This window comes from Dromiciops gliroides, chromosome 4 (assembly GCF_019393635.1).
Source record: "Dromiciops gliroides isolate mDroGli1 chromosome 4, mDroGli1.pri, whole genome shotgun sequence".
Classification (NCBI taxonomy): Eukaryota; Metazoa; Chordata; class Mammalia; order Microbiotheria; family Microbiotheriidae; genus Dromiciops; species Dromiciops gliroides.
In genome coordinates this window covers 468,753,328-468,776,009 of record NC_057864.1, presented here as the reverse complement: position 1 = coordinate 468,776,009, position 22,682 = coordinate 468,753,328, and the positions used below count along the sequence as shown (strand labels likewise).

General features: G+C 41.6%; 1 protein-coding gene across 15 annotated transcripts in view; it reads left to right on the top strand.

Annotated features, from left to right (window-relative positions):
- The window catches only part of NCOR1 (nuclear receptor corepressor 1), a 189,107-nt gene that overhangs the window by 19,392 nt on the left and 147,033 nt on the right, over positions 1-22,682 (top strand). For 14 of the 15 annotated variants that reach the window (XM_044002710.1, XM_044002704.1, XM_044002701.1 and 11 more), the window contains exons 2-3: positions 19,043-19,211; positions 20,700-20,842. In XM_044002710.1, the coding sequence (XP_043858645.1) occupies positions 19,104-19,211; positions 20,700-20,842 (251 nt within the window). In that variant the 5' untranslated portion in view covers positions 19,043-19,103. Of the gene's footprint in view, positions 1-1,035; positions 1,057-19,042; positions 19,212-20,699; positions 20,843-22,682 lie in introns of those variants that run through there. The other variant, XM_044002697.1, reaches the window with a different exon arrangement.

Below are 22,682 nucleotides of genomic sequence, written 5' to 3'. Positions count from 1 at the left end.
GGGAATAATTGGTGAAGGAGATTTTGAACTTCTCTCTCAAGATAACATTGATGCTTAATAAATGTCTGATGAATGAATAGAGATTGCCTTGGTCACTTTGAAAATGTGCATCTAGATATAGTTTTGACTTGATATAACAACCATAGGCTAAAAGCCAGGCCTTCCTGGTGAGAAAGAGCAGGAGGAGGTGCAGTTATTCTGTAACAGATAAGTTTTCTCTGTTGTATAACCTAGGAAGGATGAAGAACTTAATATCCTTATGTAGGAGATTGAAGGAAGAAGTACAATATTCAATTCATATCATTATGCTAGATCATTTGTATGCAGTTGCAAGGGGCTGATTTTGTTTTTGAGTGGATAAAATGTGAAGCAGGTCATTATCACTTATACTAATAACATGTAATTCTGGTTTTAGTACAATGTTAATAGGTATTTTTTCTCCCATAAAACTTTGAGCAGCTTTGTGTGTGTCAAACATTTTCTTTTAATTTAAATTATCTTTTTAATATCTTGTTTTGATAGTACCTTCATTTCTGAATCTCTCCCACCAGCTCTACTCAGAGCCATCCTTTGTAACAAGGAATAAAAAGGGTGAAAGTAGTTCAGCTAAGCTAAGCACCCACCAGCTAAGCCTTCTGTCTGTTCATTGCTGTACCACCATGCTCTCCCCCTCTTCCAAGACAAGAGGGAGGTGTTTTTCTTCATCTTGTCTTCAGGGCCAGGCTTAGTCATTGTAATTGCTCAGCATTTAGTTTGGTTTGGGTTTCCTTCTTGCATTTATATTACAGTAGTCATTGAATATGTTGTTTTCCTGGTTCTATTGTCTTCACTCTCCATCATCTCATATATTCCCAGGCTTTTCTGAATTCATTATACTATTTTTTTTTATTATAACTCAGTAATATTCCATCACTTTCAGGGACCATGGTTTGCTTAACATTTCTGTAACTGATGGGTGCCTCTTTTGTTTTCAGGTCTTTGCTGTGCTGTCACAAAAAGGACTGCTGTTAATATTTTGTGGTGATTATTAAGACTTTCTGTCCTTTCCTCCTTGGGGTATGTGCCTACCAGTCAGATCATGGGGTTAAAGGGTATGGACTTTTTTTTTAAAGCATTTTCAGTGTCCTGGAATTGTTGGACCAATTTACAGTTCTCCTAACTGTGTGTTAGTGTGTCATATAGTTTCAAATAAGATGTTTCACAAAATCTTCATAAACACACTGGTCTAATGAGTTGTTGGCATCACAGTCAGTTCTTGTGGTGGGAGGGCCTTTGGCAGGACTTTACAGCTCATCTATTCCAGCCTCTTCATCTTAGAGATGAAAAAACTGAGATCCAAATGTCAGTGTGGTGAAGTAGAAAGAGAGAATGATGTTATTTGGAATTAGAGGCCTTGGGTTCAAAATCTGACCCTGTTTCTTTCTAGGGGATAGTTCTTATTCTGTACGAGATCATCATTGCACCTTCCTCACAGTTGTTGGGAAGGTCAAGCTAGATAATATTTGTAAAAAGCCCTTAACACGGTGCCTGGCACCGGTTCTCCCTTAAGGAAGCCATATTGTTCTCTGGGCCTTAGTTCCCCTTGGTAAAGAGGAGGAGATTAGACTGGGCTGAGAGGCCCAGCCTGATTTTATGTTCTTTTCTAGGTCTCAGGGGAGAGGGAAAAGTAGGAAGAAGAGAAGCTGTCAGAGAAGGCACCTGGCTCTCCTTCCGCTTTCCTTTTGCAACTTCTCCCAGGTCCTAGTTTTGCTTTTGCCAAGAATGTGAGGACATTAGAAGGGCCATAGACATTTTATGTTTTCATTTATCATGTGCTATTAGGATAAATGAGTAGTTCTCAGGGTATTTTATTTTCCTCATTTTGTTTGCTTAAAGATCTTATTGACTCATCAGATACTGATTTGAGTGTTTACTCTGTGTATCTTATTCTACAGGGTTTTATGTTGGGGAGGAGGAAGAGTACAGAAAAATATAAGTCATGGTCCCTACTCTTTTTTTTTCTTTAATTTTTTGTTGTTGTTGTTCTTTGTTTTGCGGGGCAATGGGGGTTAAGTGACTTGCCCAGGGTCACACAGCCAGTAAATGTCAAGTGTCTGAGACCGGATTTGAACTCAGGAACTCCTGAATCCAAGGCCAGTGCTTTATCCACTGCGCCACCTAGCCACCCCTCGGTCTCTACTTTTAAACTTAAAAGCTCAGTGGGGAAATAGCACGTTTGAACATTTAAAAAATCATGAAAGACGGTATAAGTGGTCAGTGAATTTTAAGATGGCATATACAGTTGGGAGTCCAGAGGATGGAGAGGTCCCTGGGGACTGTTGTAGTAAGGGAAGGCTTCACATAGAAGAGAGGACTCCGGCTGATCCTGGAAAGATGTGTTGGAATGACTAATATGGAAACATGTATAACATGATTGTCTATATATGCATGTATATCTATATACAGATATACAGACACATGTACACACATGTATATGTGTGTGTGTGTGTGTGTATGTTTGTATACATATACATACCCATGCCTATATCTGATTGCTTGCTGTCTTGGGGAGGGGGGCGGAACGTAGCGGGAGAAAAATTGGGAACTCAGAATCTTACAACAATGAATGTTGAAAACAATCTTTTCATCTGATTGGAAAATAAAATAAAATACTACCCCCCAAAAAGATGTGTTGGAGGAGACTAACTAGGCTGAGCAGTGGACTGAGAGGTGGTCAGGCACCTAAGGCTCTCTCTGAGTGCTTGCAGACCTGCCTTGGGAGAGCGGCTTTTCCTCTTTAGGAGCTCCCTATAGCAATGCAGTCCTGCTCCTGACCTGTTTGCAAAGGGTGAAGCCCTGGGAGAGATAACAAGTAAGGGGGGACGGGAATTGGTTCTTGACCAGACACCCACTAATACTGGGGACAAAGTAAAACAGGACTCAGGAGAGGTAGAAACAAAATGCTTAGTAGAACTGTGGAAGAAAAAGTTCCTTGGTGACCTGGGTTGGTGTAGCAGTGGACTTCAGGCTAGACCTGAAAGCCAGGCATGGTCACCTGGGATCCCTGGAGAGTCATTCAGCAAGTATTTCCCAACCACTTCTTGTGTGCCAGTTATTGCGCTGACTATACAAATACAAGCAGAGAGAAATCTAGTTCCTGCCGTCAAGGAGCTTGCATTCTAATGAGGGAAGACAGGCTTTCTTGGTAGAGTTTGGAGAGGAATGAAGACATGGCTGCTCTGTGTGTCCCCTTGAAGTGGAGATTCTGGGAGGAGTCATCCAATCAGAAGGAGGGACTGCATAGACATGGGTTACTTCCACTGGGTGTGAGCATCCCGGGGGAAGAGTGTTCTGGGATGTGGTAGAGAAAGTTAGGGGTGCAGCCTGGAGAGGCCAGATGTCAGGGGAGCTGTTTGATTGGGAGGCTTTACACAGTTCTGTTATGGATGTCACTTCAGAGTGTGTCCTTTGCACATCCTCAGTGACTCTAAGTCCTTGTTTGGCCTTTGGGGTGGGTTTGAGTTTTGTGAATAGACGAAAGTTGTTTGAGGCTCAGGAAGACAAACTGAGGCTGGTATTGATTGTTGTTTTTTTAAGCTGTGACTGAAATAATGAGCTGTTGTAAGCAAAGCCTCTGACGTGTTATACATCCAAGTGTGTGTTTTCTCTCCCTGAGAAGTTTGAGGCTGGACACTTCTGTCTAATGAGGCTGTCATTGCTTAAGCTTTAGGAATGGCTTTTAGAGACTGCGCTTGACCTTAGAAGGCTCCTTAAACTGACTTCAGGTATTTCCATGGCTGTAACCTAAGGTTCTGCATATATTGCTTGTTGCAGCCACAGAAGGCCCCTGGGAAGGCTGTCCGGCCTGCATGGCAGCCAGTCCTGTCAGTTCTGCGCTTCTGCAGATTTTTTACCTAAATGTAGAGCTCTACATGCTCACCTTGTTGGTTTTAGCCCAACCAAGCCTGTCGAGGTCATTTGGAACTTTACTTTCACCACCTAGAATATTATTTCTAGATTTGTGTTATCTGAATACTTAGTCAAGATGACTCATGTTTTCAGTGCCAAATCTTTGATGAAAATGTTGCTTAATACAGGGACAAGAAAGGGTAGAGAATGACAGGCACGTGAATCTGCTGTGGATAGAACTGTGAATTGTTAAAACTCTTGTGAGACACAGTGTGGAAATGTGCTTTAGAAATGCCTAAAATGTCCATACCCTTGGATCCACAGATGCTGGGTCATATGCCCTAAGGAGCTCATGCAGAAAGAAAGGTCTCTCATTTCTATGAAAATATTAATAGCAGCAATTTTTATGGTATCAAAGAATTGGTAAGAGAAAGTAGGTGCTCACAGAGGAGGAAAAGGCTCTTAAATTGTGGTCTGTAAACATAATGGAATATCAGTGCACCCCCAACATGAATATGAAGATTTCAGAAAAGCCTGAGTAGACTTAGGAATGAATGGAAAGGGATGCTAGTAGAGCCAGGAAAATAACGTGCATGCTGCCTCTATTGCAGTTTAAATGGAAAGAACACCCCCCTGTGCCCCACCAGCTGAGCACTGTGAGATGATAAGCACCAAGCCTGACCCCAGAAAAGAGATGAGAACATGCACCTCACTTCCTTTGCTGTTGAGGTGTGGAACATTCATTCCATTTGCTGTTAGATTTAATTGACCTGGTTGGTAGTATTGCTGAATTGTTTTTCTTTGTTAGAAGGCATGGCTTACTGGGCAAAGGTAAAGTGAGAGATCTATTTGGAAACAAAGGTGATAGAAAAACATTAAAAAATGTGAAAAGAGAGGTCCAGGACAAAAGCATCATGTGCCCAAGCCTGGCATATACTAAGTTCTTACCCCAGCTTTCAGGTTGAGTCCCAGGTCTGTTCCTACACCAGACTTTGCCCCATCCCCAGAGTCATTAAGGAACTTTCATTTCCATGGTCACACTAAGCATCTTGTTTCTACCTTTCCTGGGTCTTGTTTCACTTTCTGTCACAGTACTGGTTGGTGTCTGTAACTCCCTTCCAGGTTAACAGTGTGCTGGCAGCACACTTGTTCCCTCAAGGGGAAGAGTCCAGATATACATGTATATGTATAAGTATGTGTGTATCTGTCTGATTTTCCCAACTAACTTCTAAGCTCTTAGGTCTCAGATCACATCTTTTAAAAAAATTATAATTTAATTAAATTTTTTTCCCCAATTATATGTAGATTTTTTTGAGTTTCAGATTTTTCTCCCATCTTCCCTTCCCTCCCCACTCCTGAAGCCAGCAAGCAATCAGATCAAATCTTTTTTCTTTTTCTTTTTTTTTTTGAGGGGCAATGGGGGTTGAGTGACTTGCCAGGGTCACACAGCTAGTAAGTGTCAAGTGTCTGAGGCAAGATTTGAACTCAGGTCTTCCTGAATCCAGGGCTGGTGCTCTATCCACTGTGCCACCTAGCTGCCCCCTCAGATCATATCTTTAATCTCAATAATGCCAATTGCAATATTACAGATAGGCTTGGTGGCTATTGAAATAAAATGACTTGTAAATTGAGCTCAGAGATGGGGCATGGATGGGGCACTTAGGTTAACTGTTGTGTCCAGTTAGGGACACTGTTCTTTTGGAATAAGTTGACAAGACTTCTTCAGTGCAAGTACATGAAGTCATCATAATAATCTCAAATTCTCTGTTTGGTCACGTGGTATACTTAAAAACAGCCTGGGGGCTCGTCAATGTCCTGATTACTTTTGTGGCTGAAGCATCTTATGAAAGATTAGAATTTAGGGTTAAGCTTCATGGTTTAGGGGGGTTTTTTGTTTGGTTTTTTGGGTTTTTTTTTGCAGGGCAATGAGGGTTAAGTGACTTGCCCAGGGTCATACAACTAGTAAGTGTCAGATGTCTGAGGCTGGATTTGAACTCAGGTCCTCCTGAATCCAGGGCCGATGCTTTATCCTCTACACCACCTAGCTGCCCCCTAAACTTCATGGTTTAGTAAAAAGACTCCTTGGAATAGGAGTGGCCTGATTGTGTGACCCTGGGTAAATCACTTAACATCTCTAAGCTTCAGTTTTAATATGAAAATATTAATAGCAGCAATTTTGAGGTGGCAAAGATTTGTTAAGAATATCTGTAAAACGTGGCTCTGGATACCTCTAATTCTTACTTTCTAGGACGCTTGTGAGGATCCAAGGAGATCAGAGCTGTGAAAGCCCTGGGTTAGCTCGGAGGAGATCGATTGGTTTCAGTTGGTTTTATTGGGATGGTGGCCTTCTTCATTGTGGCCTCTGTAGGCTCAGCTCCTAGTGACTGAAATGGAGCAGAACCTCGGCAGCAGGAATCCCTCAGTACTGGACAAACTGGAATCCAAAGCCTCAAGTTAATTCTCCCTTCTGCCCTCTGCCTGTTCACTGCATCAGAGAACAGTCACCTTTGACCAGGAGAATCGTTCAGGCAGCACTGATTAAATTTCCCCTGTGATATCCAGATAAAGAGGAGGCTTCCCTTGTCCTCAAGGAGTTTGCATTTTATTGATGGAAAATAACATGAACATAGAATATTTAATGTACAAAGTCATATTTCCAAGACTGCCTCCTACACCTGCTGCCTTGACTTGGACCCTCCCCTCCCCTTTGTTTCTGGGTCCCTTGGCTCTGATAGGTCAGCTCTTGCCTTATCTTGCTGGGTCTTAGGCTTCTAGGCCAACTTTGGCCTCGCTCCTCCCTTTACAGCTCCCATCAGAATGTAATCTTGTGGGCAAGGACAGTCTTGCTTGCTTGTAGTTGCATCCCCTAGCACCTAGGACAGTGCCTGGCACATAGTAAGTATTTAATAAATGTGCTTGTGCTCTCTGGCTCTCACTGGCTCTGTCTCTCTCTGTCTCTCTCCAGCTCTGTCTCTTTGTTTCTGACTCTCTGTCTCTCTGCCTTTGTCTCTGTCTCTGTCTCTCTCTGTCTCTCTCTCTCTCTCTGTGTCTCTCTCTTGTGATCTCTGCTTCTCAGCCTGGAGGGATCAGGCAAAACCTCACGTAGAAGGTGACTAAGCCAAGCTATGAAGGAAACCAGGGAATTTTGGGGCCAGAAGTGGGGGGAGGGGCTGAGAGAAAAGAAGACTAGTGTTAGCCCAAATTTAGCCATTGCTTTCCTGTCAAGAAGGCACATTCCTTACCTAAGCCCTGTGAGGTAGACTGCAAGTAGAAAAATCCTGCCCTTGCAATGGGAAATGGATCTAACCTCTGGGCTTACAGAGAAACCTGTAGCTTCTTAAGAAAGTAACTTTATTTGTGGGGACCCCCCCCTCCCCAGCAGGAGGCCTCCATACCAATCTCCAGACGCTGTTGAGCTGTTCTTTACACAGGGAGCTACACTTCCTGCCCTGGCCTCTGAGTTCTTTCTGATTGCCCTAACCCAGGGGGCATAGCTACCCTTGATCTCTTTGGGGACTTGTGGCCAGCTTCCAGCCTCTCTTGAAGCTCAGGGCTTTTCAGCTAGTACCTGACAACTGACTGACTCAGCATCCCCATGAGAAACAAGCCTCTCTTTAAAGAGGTGAGATTGTTCAGGCAGCCGTCACCAGCCTGGTTTCTCTAAGGCTTTGGGTACAAACTATTCCATCGTCTATTTCCACCCTTCTCTTGGGGGAAAGAGGGAAGACAGACATGCTTTCACTGGTGTGGGGGACTCCTAAGAGGACACTTCTCTACCTATGCAGATAAGCAGCTGCTCTCCACTTAGGAAGTTGGAGAAATGCCTGGGACGACCAAAAAACCCCCAACCAAACGGTTAAATGACTTGTCCAGGTTCCCTTAGCCAGCATGTGTTAGATGAAGTCAATTTTCAGCTCTCTGCTCTCTGGTCCTTTGTCACCTGGGCAAGGAGACTTATGCCCCATTTACCAAAGGACTCACCCAAAGGGACTGAGAAATTTGTGGTCATTTCTTTATGATCATGATCTCATGGTTCTCCCATGAGTGGTCTCACTTTTGTAGAGTGAAAGATGTGCCTTGAGTGAATCCTGCTGGGCAATGTTGATTTTTCAAAGGTGGTCTGCAGTTGGAAGGTGGTGTTTGCAATTCTGGGTTTCCTTCCCCTTCCCTTCAGGTCTGAGGCCTTAGCAGCTACTATTCTCTCCTACCTGGGTCTCTTCTCAGAGATGGAAGGAGATTTGGGAAGCCCTTTGACTAGTCCTGAATTCCCAGCCCTGTGGCAAGAGGAGGAAATGGGTGAAGAGAGAGAACAAAGTGGGAAAAGTCACATTTGGGCCTTGTTTCAGTTGAAGCTGCTTAGGTGAGCTAAGCACTGTGGCTGCCATTTTTGCAGGCATAGGAATGGGGATGGGATTAGTAATTTCACTGGTATAGGGAACTCCTGGATGAGGGAATTCTTCCTTCCTTCATTTCATTTCATTTCATTTCATTTCATTTCATTTCATTTCATTTCATTTCATTTCATTTCATTTCATTTCATTTCATTTCATTTCATTTCATTTCTTTATTTCTTTATTTCTTTCTGGGCAACGAGGGTTAAGTGACTTGCCCAGGGTCACACAGCTAGTAAGTGTCAAGTGTCTGAGGTCAGATTTGACCCAGGTCCTCCTGAATCCAGGGTGGGTGCTTTATCTACTACGCCACCTAGCTGCCCCTAAGGGAATTCTTTCTAATGATGCAGGTAAGCACCTTCTCTGCAATTTAGCACTAAGGACTACATACAGTAAGTGATTGCCCAGACATACAAGCCAGTACATGTGCCAAGAGGATGTACTTGAACCCAGGTCTTTCTGGTTCAAGGGCTGTCTCTCTGTGCTCTTGTCACTGCCTCTCTTTCATTTTATGTTAGAAAAAAATCTTGTGCCTGGAGAGTTATGGGAAAACTTTTTTTTTTTAATTCTCACCATTTATGTGTTGGGAAAAAGATGCCAGAGGGGAGAAATGCTTAAATAAATGTGGTATGCCCAGAGATAGATAGAACTAACTCTGTTATCCATGCTGGTGGAGAAGTGGCTAATGCCAAACAATTTCTTTTTAGCTCTCTGTTTCATTTGAAGATCTATGTGTTATATGTTTATAATGAGGTTTTGCCTTTGTTTTTCTTGAACATTTTACTTGTTTTGAAACAAGACATCTGGGAAGCTGAGTGAGGCAGATGTGTTTAAAAATTGACTTGATAATCTTTAGGTGCATAATTAAATTCAAGCACACACCTAAACCCATCTCAGGTTCATTTGTTGTCTTCATTTGTGTTAAGATTTCTCTCCTGTTATTGGTACCTGTATTGGTGAGAGGTGGCTGGTGGTGTGGATAAGAGGGACCACAAACCCAGGAGTGCTTTCTCCACTGCTCCACCTAGCTGTAATGAAGTGGGGGAGAGAGAGCTGACTTAGAAGCCAGACGATAGGGTTTAAGTTCCACTTCTCACCCACCCCCCAAATCCCCAGACAGTGTGACCTTCAGTGAGTCACTGACCTTCTCAGTGCTCTTTTCTAAGACTCTGGTCCTGCTTCGTTTGGTAGAGGAAGCTTCCTTCACCCTGGAGTTCCTAGCACTAATGAAATCTCATGTCTCCTCCCTAGTTCTAACCCTGGATTTATAATAGCAATGGCTATTTATAGCACTTAGATTGGGTGGATGAGTTTGAAATAAATGATGAAAATGGCATTTTCCGATTAGTTATGGATTTGTTTTAGCCACACTTTTGTGCTCACCCCACTACCAGCTGTGCTCCAAACTGCCTGAAAATGTTGAACCAGGAAGATGAATTATAGTGGTAGGTGAAGAAGACTCTATCCTATGCTGGGTCTCATGCTGGGTCTCCTGCTGGGTGAGATACAAAATAAGGGAGACCTACAAGGAATTTATAAAGTAGGAAATTAGTATGAAATTCTAAAAAATCATTTAATTTAGCAAACATTCTAGAGGCAGTTCAGAACCATTGAAAACTTTTGAGGTTGGGGATCAGTTCTTTAGGAATATAGCTTTATGGGTGTATGAAAGATGGATTAGAGAGGAGAGAGACCAAAAAAATTGAAATGGGTGATTTGGGTATGCTAGAAGCTTTTTGTAAAGATTTGGATAGGGGGCATCTAGGTGGTGCAGTGGATAGAGCACCGGCCCTGGAGTCAGGAGGACCTGAGTTCAAATCCGGTCTCAGACACTTAACAATTACTAGCTGTGTGACCCTAGGCAAGTCACTTAACCCCAATTGCCTCACCAAAAAAACCAAAACAAAACCAAGATTTGGATATTTTATTTTATATTATTTTCATTTATTTAGAGTTTTATTTTTTCCCTAATTACATGTAAAAACAATTTTAATGTCCATTTTAAAAGCTTTCTAGGGGCAGCTAGGTGGTGCAGTGGATAAAGCACTGGCCCTGGATTCAGGAGGACCTGAGTTCAAATCCGGCCTCAGACACTTAACACTTACTAGCTGTGTGACCCTGGGCAAGTCACTTAACCCCAATTGCCTCACCCCCCCCCCAAAAAAAAAGCTTTCTGTTCCAAATTCTCTTCTTCTCCCTCTCCCCTCTTAAAAATGCAAGCAATTCAATATAAGCTATACATGTGTAGTCATGCAAAACATTTCCACATTAGTCAGGTTGTGAAAGAAAACAGACAAAAAAAAACCTTAAGAAAAAGAAACTAAAAAAATATGCTTCGAATCCGTATTCAGACACCATCAGTTCTTTCTCTGGAGATGGATTGCATTTTTCATAAGCCCTTCAGGGTTGTCTTGGATCATTGTATTGCTGAGAATAACTATGTCATTCTTAGCTTATCATCTTAGAATATTGCTGTTCCTTACACAGTACATTTTCATTAACAGTACATATACAGTTATGTTATTCAGTACATTTCACTTTGCATCAGCTCATGTAAGTCTTTCCAGGTTTTTTTGTTTTTGTTTTTGTTTTGTGAGGCAATTGGGGTTAAGTGACTTGCCCAAGGTCACACAGCTAGTAAGTGTCAAGTGTCTGAGGATTTGAAGTCAGGTCCTCCTGACTCCTGAACTGGTGCTCTATCCACTGTGCCACCTGGCTGCCCGTTTCCAGGTTTTTTTGAGAGCATCCTGTTCATCATTTCTTACAGCGTAGTAGTGTTTGATCATAATCTCGTCCCACAATTTGTTCAGCCATTCCCCAATTGAAGGGTATCTCAATTTTGAATTCTTTGCACCAGAAAAGAGCTGCCATAAATATTTTTTGTACATATATGTCCTTTAACTTTTTTTTTTAAATCTCTTTTTGGATATAGACCTAGTAGAGGTATTACTAGGTCAAAGAGTATACATGGTTTTATAACCCTTTGACCATGGTTATTTGGCTATTTTATTTTAAAAATCTTTCTTCAGAAAATGAATTTAACCTTGAGAGAGGTTTATTCAGAGAACTATATATGTTTTTTTTTAATTAATCAACCAAGAACTACCTTTTTAACATCCCCTCCAACTCTCCCATTTTCCAGTTGAGAACACAAGAAAAGCAAAACTCATTACAAACCCGTAGAGTCAATTAAAACACATTTTCTCCATTGGCTGTTTCCTAAAAGAAGTTCATTTCAATTCTGCATTGAGTCCTTCACCTCTTTATCAGGAGATGGACTGCAGGTTTCATCATTAGTCCTCTGGAATCCTGGTTAGCCATTATACTGATAAGAGTTCATCACATTGACATAAGAGTTCATCCACGCCCAGTTTAGGGGCACCCCCTGCAGATTCCCATCCTTTGCCACCTCAAAAAGAGCTAGAAATATTTTTGTACCTCCTTATTTTGTTTTACTTAGGACTCATCCTGCCCTTAACCTTCCCTCTCATTTCCTCTTCCCTCTTTTTCCCCTTTCCCTGTTTTCCTGTTGAGTGAAATATTTCAACTGTTTCTGTGTATTCTTTCCTCTTTTGACCAGTTCGGATGAGAGTGAAGTTCAAATGTCAGCTACTCCATCCACCTCTTTGTTTGTTTAGTTGTCTATTTGTGTGCACTGATGATGAGATAATTTTCCCTAACCTTCTTTTCCCATCCCTGTGCTCCCAGTGCATTCCTCTTCTTTCTTTCCATTTTTTAAGGTCATGAAGACATAACATAAACTCTCCCAGGCCATATCTAATTGGACTGCTTCTATGAACCCTGATGATGTTAGGGTTAAAAGAGGACACATGATGACACTTCTCCCTATAGTCAAATAAAAGCATTTATTCTGGTTTAGTCCTTTATCACTGATCATTCATGTTTACCTTTTTAAAAAAAAAAATCATTCTCTTTACTTCTGTGCTTGAACTTCAAAAGGTTCGCTGCAACTCTGTCCTTTTCATCAGGAATGCTTGGAAGTTCTCTATTTGATTAAAGTTCCATTTTTTCTTTCTTTTGGATGGAAAAATCCAGTTCTTTTTGCCGCATTGTACTCAGTTTTGCTAGGTAGATTCTTGTCTGTAAGTCCTTCTGCAATATCATAATCTAAATTCTCTGTTACTTTATAGTGGTGGCTGCTAAATCACATGTGATCCTGACTGTGGCTCCTCAGTGCTTGAAATCTTTCTGGCTGCTTTGCAGTATTTTTTCTTTGACATGAAGTTCAGTTTTAGGTATGATGTTCCTTGGAGTTTGCATTTTGGGGTTTCTTTCAAAAGGTGACCAGTGGATTCCTTCTATTCCTACTTTGCCGTCTTGTTCTAAGACATATGAACAATTTTCTTTTAAGATTTCTTTAAATAGGAAGAGCCTCTTTTTTCAGCCAGGGTGTTGAGCTAGTCCAGTGATGCTTCATTTTTTTCTTCTTGATCTGTTTTCCAGGTTGGTCATTTTTGTAGTGAAATACCTTACATTTTCTTCTATTTTTTTCCATCTTTTTATTTAAAAAAATATTTCTTTTGTCTTGTGAAATTATTGGTATCTCTTTGGACCATTCACATTTTCAGGGAGTTTGCTGCTTGGGCAAGGTTTTATATCTCTTGTGCCAAGCTGTTAATTCTCTTTCCAATTCTTTCTTCCTTAGCTCCCATTTCCTTTCCATTTTTTTTCCTGTAGCGCTCTCATTCCATTTATAAAAATATTTTAAAACTTTTTAAAGCTCTTGCTTCATCTCTTCCAGGAATTCTAGCTGAGTTTGTGCCTAAGCTGTGATTTTTCTTTGAGGCATTGCTTGTAGATGTTATGGAGTCATTTTCTTCTTTTGCATTTGTGTTTTGAGCATCTTTGTCGCTATAATAGCTCATTGTGGTGGGTTTGTTTTGTTGTTGTTGTTGTTGTTGTTTGTTCATTCTTTCAGCCTACTTTCTGACTTTGGACTTGATAGTTATGGCTGGGCTCTGCCACACTTCTGGAGGTAAGATCTGGGCTCGTTCTTTTGCTGCTTTCTTTGGTTATTGGGTGCTGTTTTATAAGAGAATCTTAGAGACAGTCTCCAACCAGCAAATGTTCGGTGGTCCCAATGTGCTTTAGGTCTATGCGAGGGCAGTCTGCTTCTGGACTCCACACCTTTCAGGCAGCTGTAAAGCTTTGTTGGTTCACAGCAAATTTGTCTGTTCCTCTTTGGTCTGGGATTCCTGCCTTGCTTGTTTCTTTGCAGACTGGACTAGATGCTTCCAGTGAGAGCCTTCTGTGTGCCTGGAGTCTGAGCCATATATTGCTGCTGCTGCTGGTCTCCCTAGGAACGCCTGCTCTGTTGCACAGGTGTCTCTCGTAGTCTGCCGTGTATCTCTAACTGAGAACCAAGGCAACAAAACCTCCAGCTGGCACTTAAGCGCCCCATCCATCGAAGTGCCTCAGTCTGTATCTGGTGGTACTAGTGGTCCTACTCTAGTTAGTAGTCTGTATTACAGATGTATCAGTCTCCTATGCTCTTCTTGCTGGTGCCTTGTCTTTCCCAGAGTGCTGGATGAATGTGTTGTTCTCGTCCTTACTTGGAGCTCAAAATAGATTTTTCCATAGAAACAATGGTGTAAAACGCTGTCTAGGTATAGTTGAAATTTAGCAGTATACTTAAGGGACATTATGGTTTAAATAGCCTTTTTTAGATCAACTTGTAAAATTAACCATAACTTAACATTTCTTAGGAAAAATGCATTCTGGTTAGGAAATAATTTATAAGCTTTCCCTTTCTAATTTGAAAACCACTTTTATAGGAGTTTGAAGCCATTGCTTTTGTTTTTTCCTTTCAGGTATTTTGCTGTGAGGCTGAAATTTTTCCTGTTAAGAAGTTCCTCCAAACTAAAATCAATAATATTTCAAGAATTTTTTTCTCATTAAGTTGAAAATAGCAATACAAGCTATTGTGTTAAGGTTTATGAAGTCTCTGAGCATGGAAGCAGAATATCATGTTGGTGACAGGCAGGTGTGCCTTTCATGAAAATGATGAGACGAGGAATGGTGATGGAATCAGAGTGGCAGCTCTTTGAAGACAGGGGTTTGCTTCCATTTTGGTCTGGCCTTCCCATGACCTCGCATAGTGCCCTGAGTAAAGCAAGTGCTTAACAAATGCTTGTTGAATTGACCTTTATCTGTGGATAATAGTAAGTAAAATGACTGTTTTGTATAAGGGCAGGTTAAATGAAATGTGATTTATCTAAAACAGATACTTACACCCAAATAGAATAGAAATAGTTTCATCCTTAGTCATTTTCCCCATAGACAATTTCTAATTTGACTGGCCCCAGAGAGTCTTTGACTCAATTAGTCCCAAATATATTTTATCTTCTAAATTTTCATCATTTTCTTCATTTTGGTTTATAAAGTTTAATGATCTACATATGCATCTACTGCAGGACCTCATCCTAAGAAGTAACTTGTCAGGAGGTGAATGAATGGCCTGGCTTCATTGGTGAATGAGCTGACACCCAGCCTGCCTTGGGTGAAGGCTTAGCACTCTTTCTCAAGTGAATTTTGCCGTCAGTGGTGCTGCCACCTGCTGCCCATTTAGAGTGGGCCTGGGGAGTCAGTGGTGTCGCTGTCTCCCTGTACACCGCGCCCCCCCCAATTCAAACGCATCCCTCTGGTTCTTTCTCTGTACTACAGTGATGGCGGTTTGGGTTCTTCATTGCAGCTGTCACTGTGAGTCCTGCTCTCACCGTCTTGTTTGAGAATACTCCCATAACCTTTCCCCTCTTGTACTAACCTTTCTAAACCAAGGGCTCATTGCACAGGTCCTTTGCTCAGAAGCCATTTGGCATCCCTTTTGAATTTGCATCATCTTTCTTCCTCCAGTCCTTGAGCTGCTCTTCACTTCATCTCTTGTGCCGCCTCTGTCTTCTATGATCTCCTCCTTCCTTTGGCCTGAAGATGAGCTCTGTCCCTGTTCACTGTCCTTTGATCCCTTCTCTGCTCTGTTTTTCTCCAAGTCATGAATTCTAGCAGTTATTTCCTCAGATTCATTTGTAATTTCTCCCTTTTTTGCAGGGAGCTTCCCTTTATATGGAGGGGCTTAGATTTCTCTTATTTAAAAAACAAACCAAAAAACCCATCTCCTTATCCTGCTATCCCCATAAGCTCTTGTCTTATATTCTTCTCTGCAGTGTCCAACTTTTAGAATGAGTAGTTTACACTTGCTCTCTCTATTTTCTTCAAGTTTTTTCACTCAGTAATTTGCAAGATGGTTATTTTCTCAACCTCCCTCCTTGGTGGCCTTTTCTCATTCTCCTTGACACAAATCAGCATTTGACCCTGTTGACCAACTCCTCCTTCTTGACATCTTCCCTGGTTTTCAGGGCCACTATTTTGTTGGTTCTCTTCCTAGAGGATGAGGGAAGGGTGGATAGGAGGGAGGGAAGGAAAGCTTAAAATAATAGCCACCACATGTCTTGTGATTGGGGAATGGCTGAACTAATTGTGACTTTTTTTTTTTTTTGGTGGGGCAGTGGGGGTTGTGACTTGCCCATGGTCACACAGCTAGTAAGTGTCAAGTGTCTGAGGTTAGACTTGAACTCAGGTACTCCTGAATCCTGGGCCATTGCTTTATCCACTGTGCCACCTAGCTGCCCTAGTGATATTATTTTAATGGAGTCTTATTGCATCATAAGAAATGGCTTATGAAGAAAGATGGCAAGACTTGTATAAAATGACTCAATGAAGAAAGCAGAACCAAAACACCAGTCTATGCATGTAACATAACAAAATCCAAAATGTTCCCCAAGGGAAAAATGGTTCTGAGGAGGTCACAGAAATGCAGATTATCGCATTGCCCTGCTGAAGCTGATACACATCTAAAAAACCCTATAAATAACAGGATTCTGTTTCATGAATAATTTTTTATTTGTATATTTGAATTTTGAGGGGTGGCTGTTTAGAAGAAAAGGTCTTTTCTTCCCTAAGCACAGATGCTGGTTTATAGAGTTTGCATGTAGTTCCCAGTTTTTTGGATGGTTATGTTCCTTTAAAGCAGTGTCTCCAAACTGATTTGTACAGGGAATAAAATACTTTGAGACTTGAATGGTATCGACTGATTCTGTAAATGCTGGTCTTGGGCAATGGAATCCCTGTGGATAAAGATAAAGGCAGTGTCTTGGAAGTTGAATGATAGAGTAGAGGGAAAATGTGCAGGTAATTATTTGTGACAGCAGCTAGACTAGGGCTGCGTGCTAGTGGGGTATGGGGGGGGTCTGGAGAGAGTCTTAAGTCTTCTGGGCCTTACAGCTCTGAAAGTAACACCCTGACTCAGACCACAGGCATCCCCAAAGTCTCCTGAATGAAAGGAAAGGCTAAATGGTGCCCCAGCCTTTCTTTCTCATTACTGATGGGTTTTCTTTTGTTGCAGCCTAAATTTGGGCAAGTCCTATCTTTTAGAAAATTATGCTAAGCTCTTTGCCTTATTTTTATAGTATTTTTGCAAGGTCTTTTGCCGTAATGACTTACCTAAGGGAGGCCTTTAAGTAGGTGATGATGTTCTTAGCTTTTTGTCCTGCTCATCTCTACAGAAATAAAAGAGACGCTGGCTAGCTTTTGAACATTTCCCCTGTTAAGGCTAAAATTCTAGCTAGTCTGTCTAAAATATCCAGTGAGTGGTCACCAATAAATGATAAGCTTTAGCAAGAGTTAGACTTTTAAGCGTTTATTAAGGAGAATGAGACTTTGGTAAAGAGAAAAGACCTAGATTCCTATCTATTAAAGGGAGAGCGCATTTCTAGCTCCGCTCTCCGCCAGAGACCGAGCGCCAGTCTCTTCCTTCTTCCTCCCACTACCCAACGTCACTTCCTGACACCAAAGAAAAGACTCCTGGTCTTGCCCCCAAAGACCTTCACTTCACGGGTGGAACTCTTCTACAGTAAGTCTCCAGCAGGTGGCGCCATTCCAATCGTTACACCCCTCTTTCTTGTTCCCAGGAAATTAGCAGAAGCTTTCCTGAACTGCTATTTACACTGGAAAGAACACCAAGGTAACACTGGAATCAGCTCAGGAAATATTGTTGCAAGAGATTATTCAGGCCTTTAGTATTGGTCTTGTAGATGGTACCTGTGCTTTTTGCACCTGTCCTAGCAGGGAGAAAGGTATTTCTGTCAAATTTTACTTCTTAGTAACAGCTTTAATGGGAAAGGTTCATGGGACAGTAAAAGGAATATCAGTTTCTCATTGGACAAGTTAGTAACTTCTTTGAGCACTAGTTTCCTCACTTGTCAAATATGTAGATTGACCTCAAGTGGAAGTCCCATCCGGTGGCAGAGCCATTAGCCTTGTTTGAGTCCTTGAAGGATCTGGGCTTTGCTAGTGTGAATCGAAGTTTCTCCTCTGTATCTCGTTAGGCCGACTTGGAGAGTTGCTGTGCTCAGAGTGTTGATCTCCCTTGGAGCAGCCTGGTGACAAGCATGTCCAAACACAGGCTGCTCCTCTTGGTGAGAGTTGTCAGAGATTGTGTTTGCTGTTACACCACCCATCCTGTTATGAGGTCAGGATTTAAAATCATCATTTTAGGGTTCCATTTGAAAGGCTAAAGGAGGCTTCTGGCTTGTGCTAATGTGGATAGAGCTTGGGAGTTAGAATCATGAGAACTGGGTTTGAATCCTGCCTTAGCTACTTATCAGTTATGTAACCATGTTGATTACATAACAGCAGTAGTATTTGCACCACTTACCTCCAAGGGTTGTTGTAAGGAAAGTGTTTTGTAAACCTTAAAGTAGTCCAGATGGGAGTTGTTTCTTTCACTCATGCTATATCTTCTGTCCTCTATTAGCATGAACAATTGAGAGTGGACTGTTTTGTGCCCTAGCTTTCAGCCCGTTGAAGGCAGTTACCAACAGAAGCTAACTGTACTTGAGTACAGAAGTCAAAGCCAGGGACCCAGCCCCTGTCTCCTTTCACTGAAAAGTACACTGAGCACTTGACCCTATTAGAGGTTTGCTGAAAAGAAAAGAAGACTGACCATCATTTTGGGGCAGGACTCACGGCTAGGATATTTCCCAGCTATGTGACCCAGGGTACCTCTCATTGTCATGACCGTTACGTCTCTAAGTTGCAGAAAAGGGACTTACTGTTTGGGTGGAGGCACTTTTGTTTATCTGGGACTGTACAGGTACCAAGGAAATGACAACTCTAATCCCTATCTTCATTTGTAGAAATACCTGAAATAAAACATCTTCTTGTAGGCACCCCCCTCCTTTTTTTCTTTTTGGTGAGGCAATTGGGGGTTAAGTGACTTGCCCAGGGTCACACAGCTAGTAAAGTGTCAAGCGTCTGAGGCCAGATTTGAACTCAGGTACTTCTGAATCCAGGGCTGGTGCTCTATCCACTGTGCCACCCAGCTGCCCCCCTGTAGGCCCCCCCCCCTTTTTAAAAATACAATCCAACTTCCAGCTAAAAGCATTTTCAGAGAACTCTGGTCATTTTGTTTATTGATAGGCTCGCAGCCTTCATAATTAATCTTGTGTTACCCTTCAGACACTTATGTAACTACTTAGATTATTCATGATATGTTAGAGCACTTTCAAAAAGTGTAAGACTGATTAACGTTTTCCAGACTACTGTATCTTTCATTATGTTAAATAAATACATTAGAAAAAGCTTTTACTGGGAATTATTGTTTTGTTTAAGCAACTCTAGGCATGATGTATTACAAGTACTCTTGGTGCTTTAGTTCTTATCAGTCTTCTTTTTCCTCTCCAATTTAGGCGGTTTTCCAGAACCATGATTGCTTGATCTCACGACCCAGTGAAGACTTCTCTCCTGATAATGTCAAGTTCAGGCTACCCTCCGAACCAGGGAGCCTTCAGCACTGACCAGAGTCGCTATCCTGCCCACTCTGCCCAGTATACCTTTCCCACTACTCGTCACCAGCAGGTGAGGAGGTGTGCTGCCTAGCTCTACCAGTTATGGATGTATCCCTCTTCCCTATTTATTTACATCTGTGTACTGTTGAAAGATCAAATCCTACTGTCATGTAAGAGGAAAAAAAAATAAAACGATGTCCGAGGTTGTGGCGAGTAGAGGTGTGTCAAGAGCAGCCATCAGGAGTACCGACTATGAATGCCCATGCTTGCTCCCTCAGTTTGCTTTTGTGCTGATTTCAGGACAGGACCACCATTGCTTTTACTTCTGGAGCTTGGAGGCAGACGGGGAGTGTTTGGGAATAGAGTACTTTTGGTTCCCTGGTATATTCTCTTCTGTGAGTGTGTGAGTTGGAGAAGTGCAAAGGAGTCGCTTGTGCATAGACTAAAAGAGGTTGTCCTTCATGCACATTCTTTATGGTGCTGGGATGGAGGTGGCTCAGCTAACCTGGAACAGCAACTGTGATTGACTCTGAGCAAATCTCTCTGCCCCTTAGAGCGGGGACACTGGAACCACTTATGCTAGAGGGTCAGTGATTACCAGTGCAGGAGGACTTTTTATCCCTTCTCCAGGTTTCTGCCTTATGCTGTGGAACAAATGGGAGTAGGTTTCATTTTATTGGTTAGCTCTCACCCCTCAGGCTTCCTTGTTATGTGCATCTGGCTTTGAAGATAGTTAGGAATTAAATTGAGGTTTACTTATTGACCAATAGAAACTATGATCGATCACCTTAGCTTTCCTACGATTTCATTTGATATACAGAAATATGATGGTTTTACTGAACATTTCAGTGCCTACAGTAAAACAATGCTACCGTCTAGAGTTGAAGACATAACTTGTCTGCGGCCATGACCACCCCTCTGGTTCTTTCCTCTCCTGTGTTGGGTGTTGCTCAGATCCCAAAACTGCTTAGGCTAGAAGAGCTCCTAAGCTCTCCTCCTGAAGTGCCGACATAGAATGAGGCTCTTCAGTTCACAGAGGAACGTTCACTGGGTGTCCTCAGTGGCATTTCAGCTGCCGGTCTGTTCAGCTCTGGATATGGCAAAAGAAAAATGGCATCTACTTTCAACATGTGTGTGTGCACGTGTATGTGTGTGGTGCGTGTACATGTATGGGTGTGTGTGCATGCACTAAAGATAGGAATGCCTTTTCAATATTAATTTGGTGTAGAGTTGATGGAATTTTAACCAGGACTCAAATGCATAATGTTGATAGGAGGGAAGTATTAAGATGCTCATGTGAGCCTTGCTTGAATCGTTTATACTCTAATTACTTTGTGTTTTACTGAAATATGGGGAATGTTTAAGGAACATTTAAAAATGCACAGTTTGGGGGGTTAGTGACAGTGAAGATTCAGGCTGGCAGCAGGCGTTCCCGTCCAGCATGGTCTCCACACCGCTTGTGTCATCTGCCTGTGTGTGTACCTTGGGATAGCTTCATTTCATGGCACTTTAAGGTTTTCGTTAACACCCTGATGATTTATTGTCGTTTGAATCCTAGGAGTTCGCAGTCCCTGAATATCGACCTTCTCATCTTGAAGTCAGTCAGGCATCACAACTCTTGCAACAGCAGCAGCAGCAACAGCAGCAGCAGCTGCGGAGACGACCTTCCTTGCTTTCAGAATTTCACCCAGGCTCCGACAGGTAGTATTTTCTTAACTTCTCATCCAAACTTGGCTGGCGGAGTGTGTGTTTGTGTATAAGTGTGTGTGTATATATGTGCATACATATGTGTATGTGTTTGTATACATACACACACCCCAACAACATTGTTAATTTACCACATAAACTGCCTTTCTTGGTATCCTTTGTGGGATTCTTTTAGTGGTAAATATCAGTCTGATAGAGGAGTAACTGAAAGGTCTAAAACTTGTCCTTCCTTGTCTGTGCATTTCTGTCCCTTATGTGATCCCACTCAGTCACTCTCAGGTATTTAAAATTAAATTTCCCTGAAGCAGTGGCACTAGCCCCACCCTGGCTTCCTGACCCTCTGACTTGCCAGAATCTCATAAAGATCCCTGCTGCTTCCTCCAGCTCTTTAAGAAATTGGGATTTTGGCTCAGAAAAGGTGGTGCTATTTGAGACTGTCAGATAAGACTATACAGTTACATTACAGTATGGTTACTAGGCACTTCTTTCTTAGCTTTCGCCAGGAGGTATCGCTCTAGGTAAGAAAGAATCAGCAGAGCTAGTTGGGTAGTTTAAATATCACGAACATGAAAATACTTTGTTGGCTGCAGAAGTGTAGGTAGTTGGGTTTATACTTAAATAACAAAGGAAACAAAGCAAAAGCTGCTTTCATAGTCTTTCAGATGCTTCTTTACTGCTTATTTAGAGGTAAAGTTAAAGCCCTTTTATCATTTTTGAAGAAATTCCTTTCTTATTTGAAGATAAAATTGAATCAGTATAAGATGGCTCTCTCAGACTAATGTGGATCACCCTTTAGATAGCTTTGTCATTTTAGTCGTGTCCAACTCTTTGTGACCCCAGCCATCTCTGGCCATGGAGTTTTCTTAGCAAAGGTATTGGAGTGGTTTGCCATTTCTTTACCTGGTGACCAACAGAGCCTTGCCCAGGGTCACACAGCTAGGAAGTTTCTGAGACTGGATTTGAACTCGGGCCTAGATATATTTTAAGGAAAGACTGGTTCAGAGAATTTTTGGGTGGAGGAAAAAGATCAATAAAGTGGTAATCTTTTTGTGTGAAAAATTTACATGTCGTTTGCTTAAATATAAGCATAAGTATTTTATTGTGAATATGATTTTTTAGCCCCACTTGGCATCCAAAAACAAGTTGTTGATTGGTTTTTTCCCAAAATGATCCTATGGGTTTTAAAGCTCACTCCCCCTATCCTGCCTTTATAAATTATAGTGTTGCTTTCTAAAGCTTTTTATTTTTAAGATATTAAAAAAAGCAACTTTATATGTCAGTGCCACTTTACATATGGATTATAACTGCCAGGAGATCTGGCATGTTAATCACATGTTCTGCTAAGTTGTAATTATTTGTGTCATGTTAAGTATTATGTCTAAAATCTATCATTTCCCTTTGATTTCTGCTGGTCTTTGGTAATAATGATACAAAGATCCTGTGTGTGTATGTTTTAAAGAGCACATGAGATTCTGAACATTGACAGAATACCATGAGGAGTATAGAAAATTTGTTATCATTGAAATGACAATCTATAACTTAGGTCATGTTTCATCTTCTGAACTGGCTAGATAGAAGATATGTCCATCTCTTGAGTGAAATATTGATGTTGTGGGAAACATGTCTTAAATATACAGGAACTAAAGCAAAACAGTGACTGAATAATAGTGAAGTTAAAGACTTTCAATCAAATAAACACATTAAGTCCAATGTTGATTGAGTGCTTATTTCTCTGTAAGGTGCTGGGCTCCCTCAGATAGAATGGGATATACAGTCTAAGCCCGCCTTAATTGTAGGAGCATGTGATGCCAACTGGGGAGATAACACATAAGCA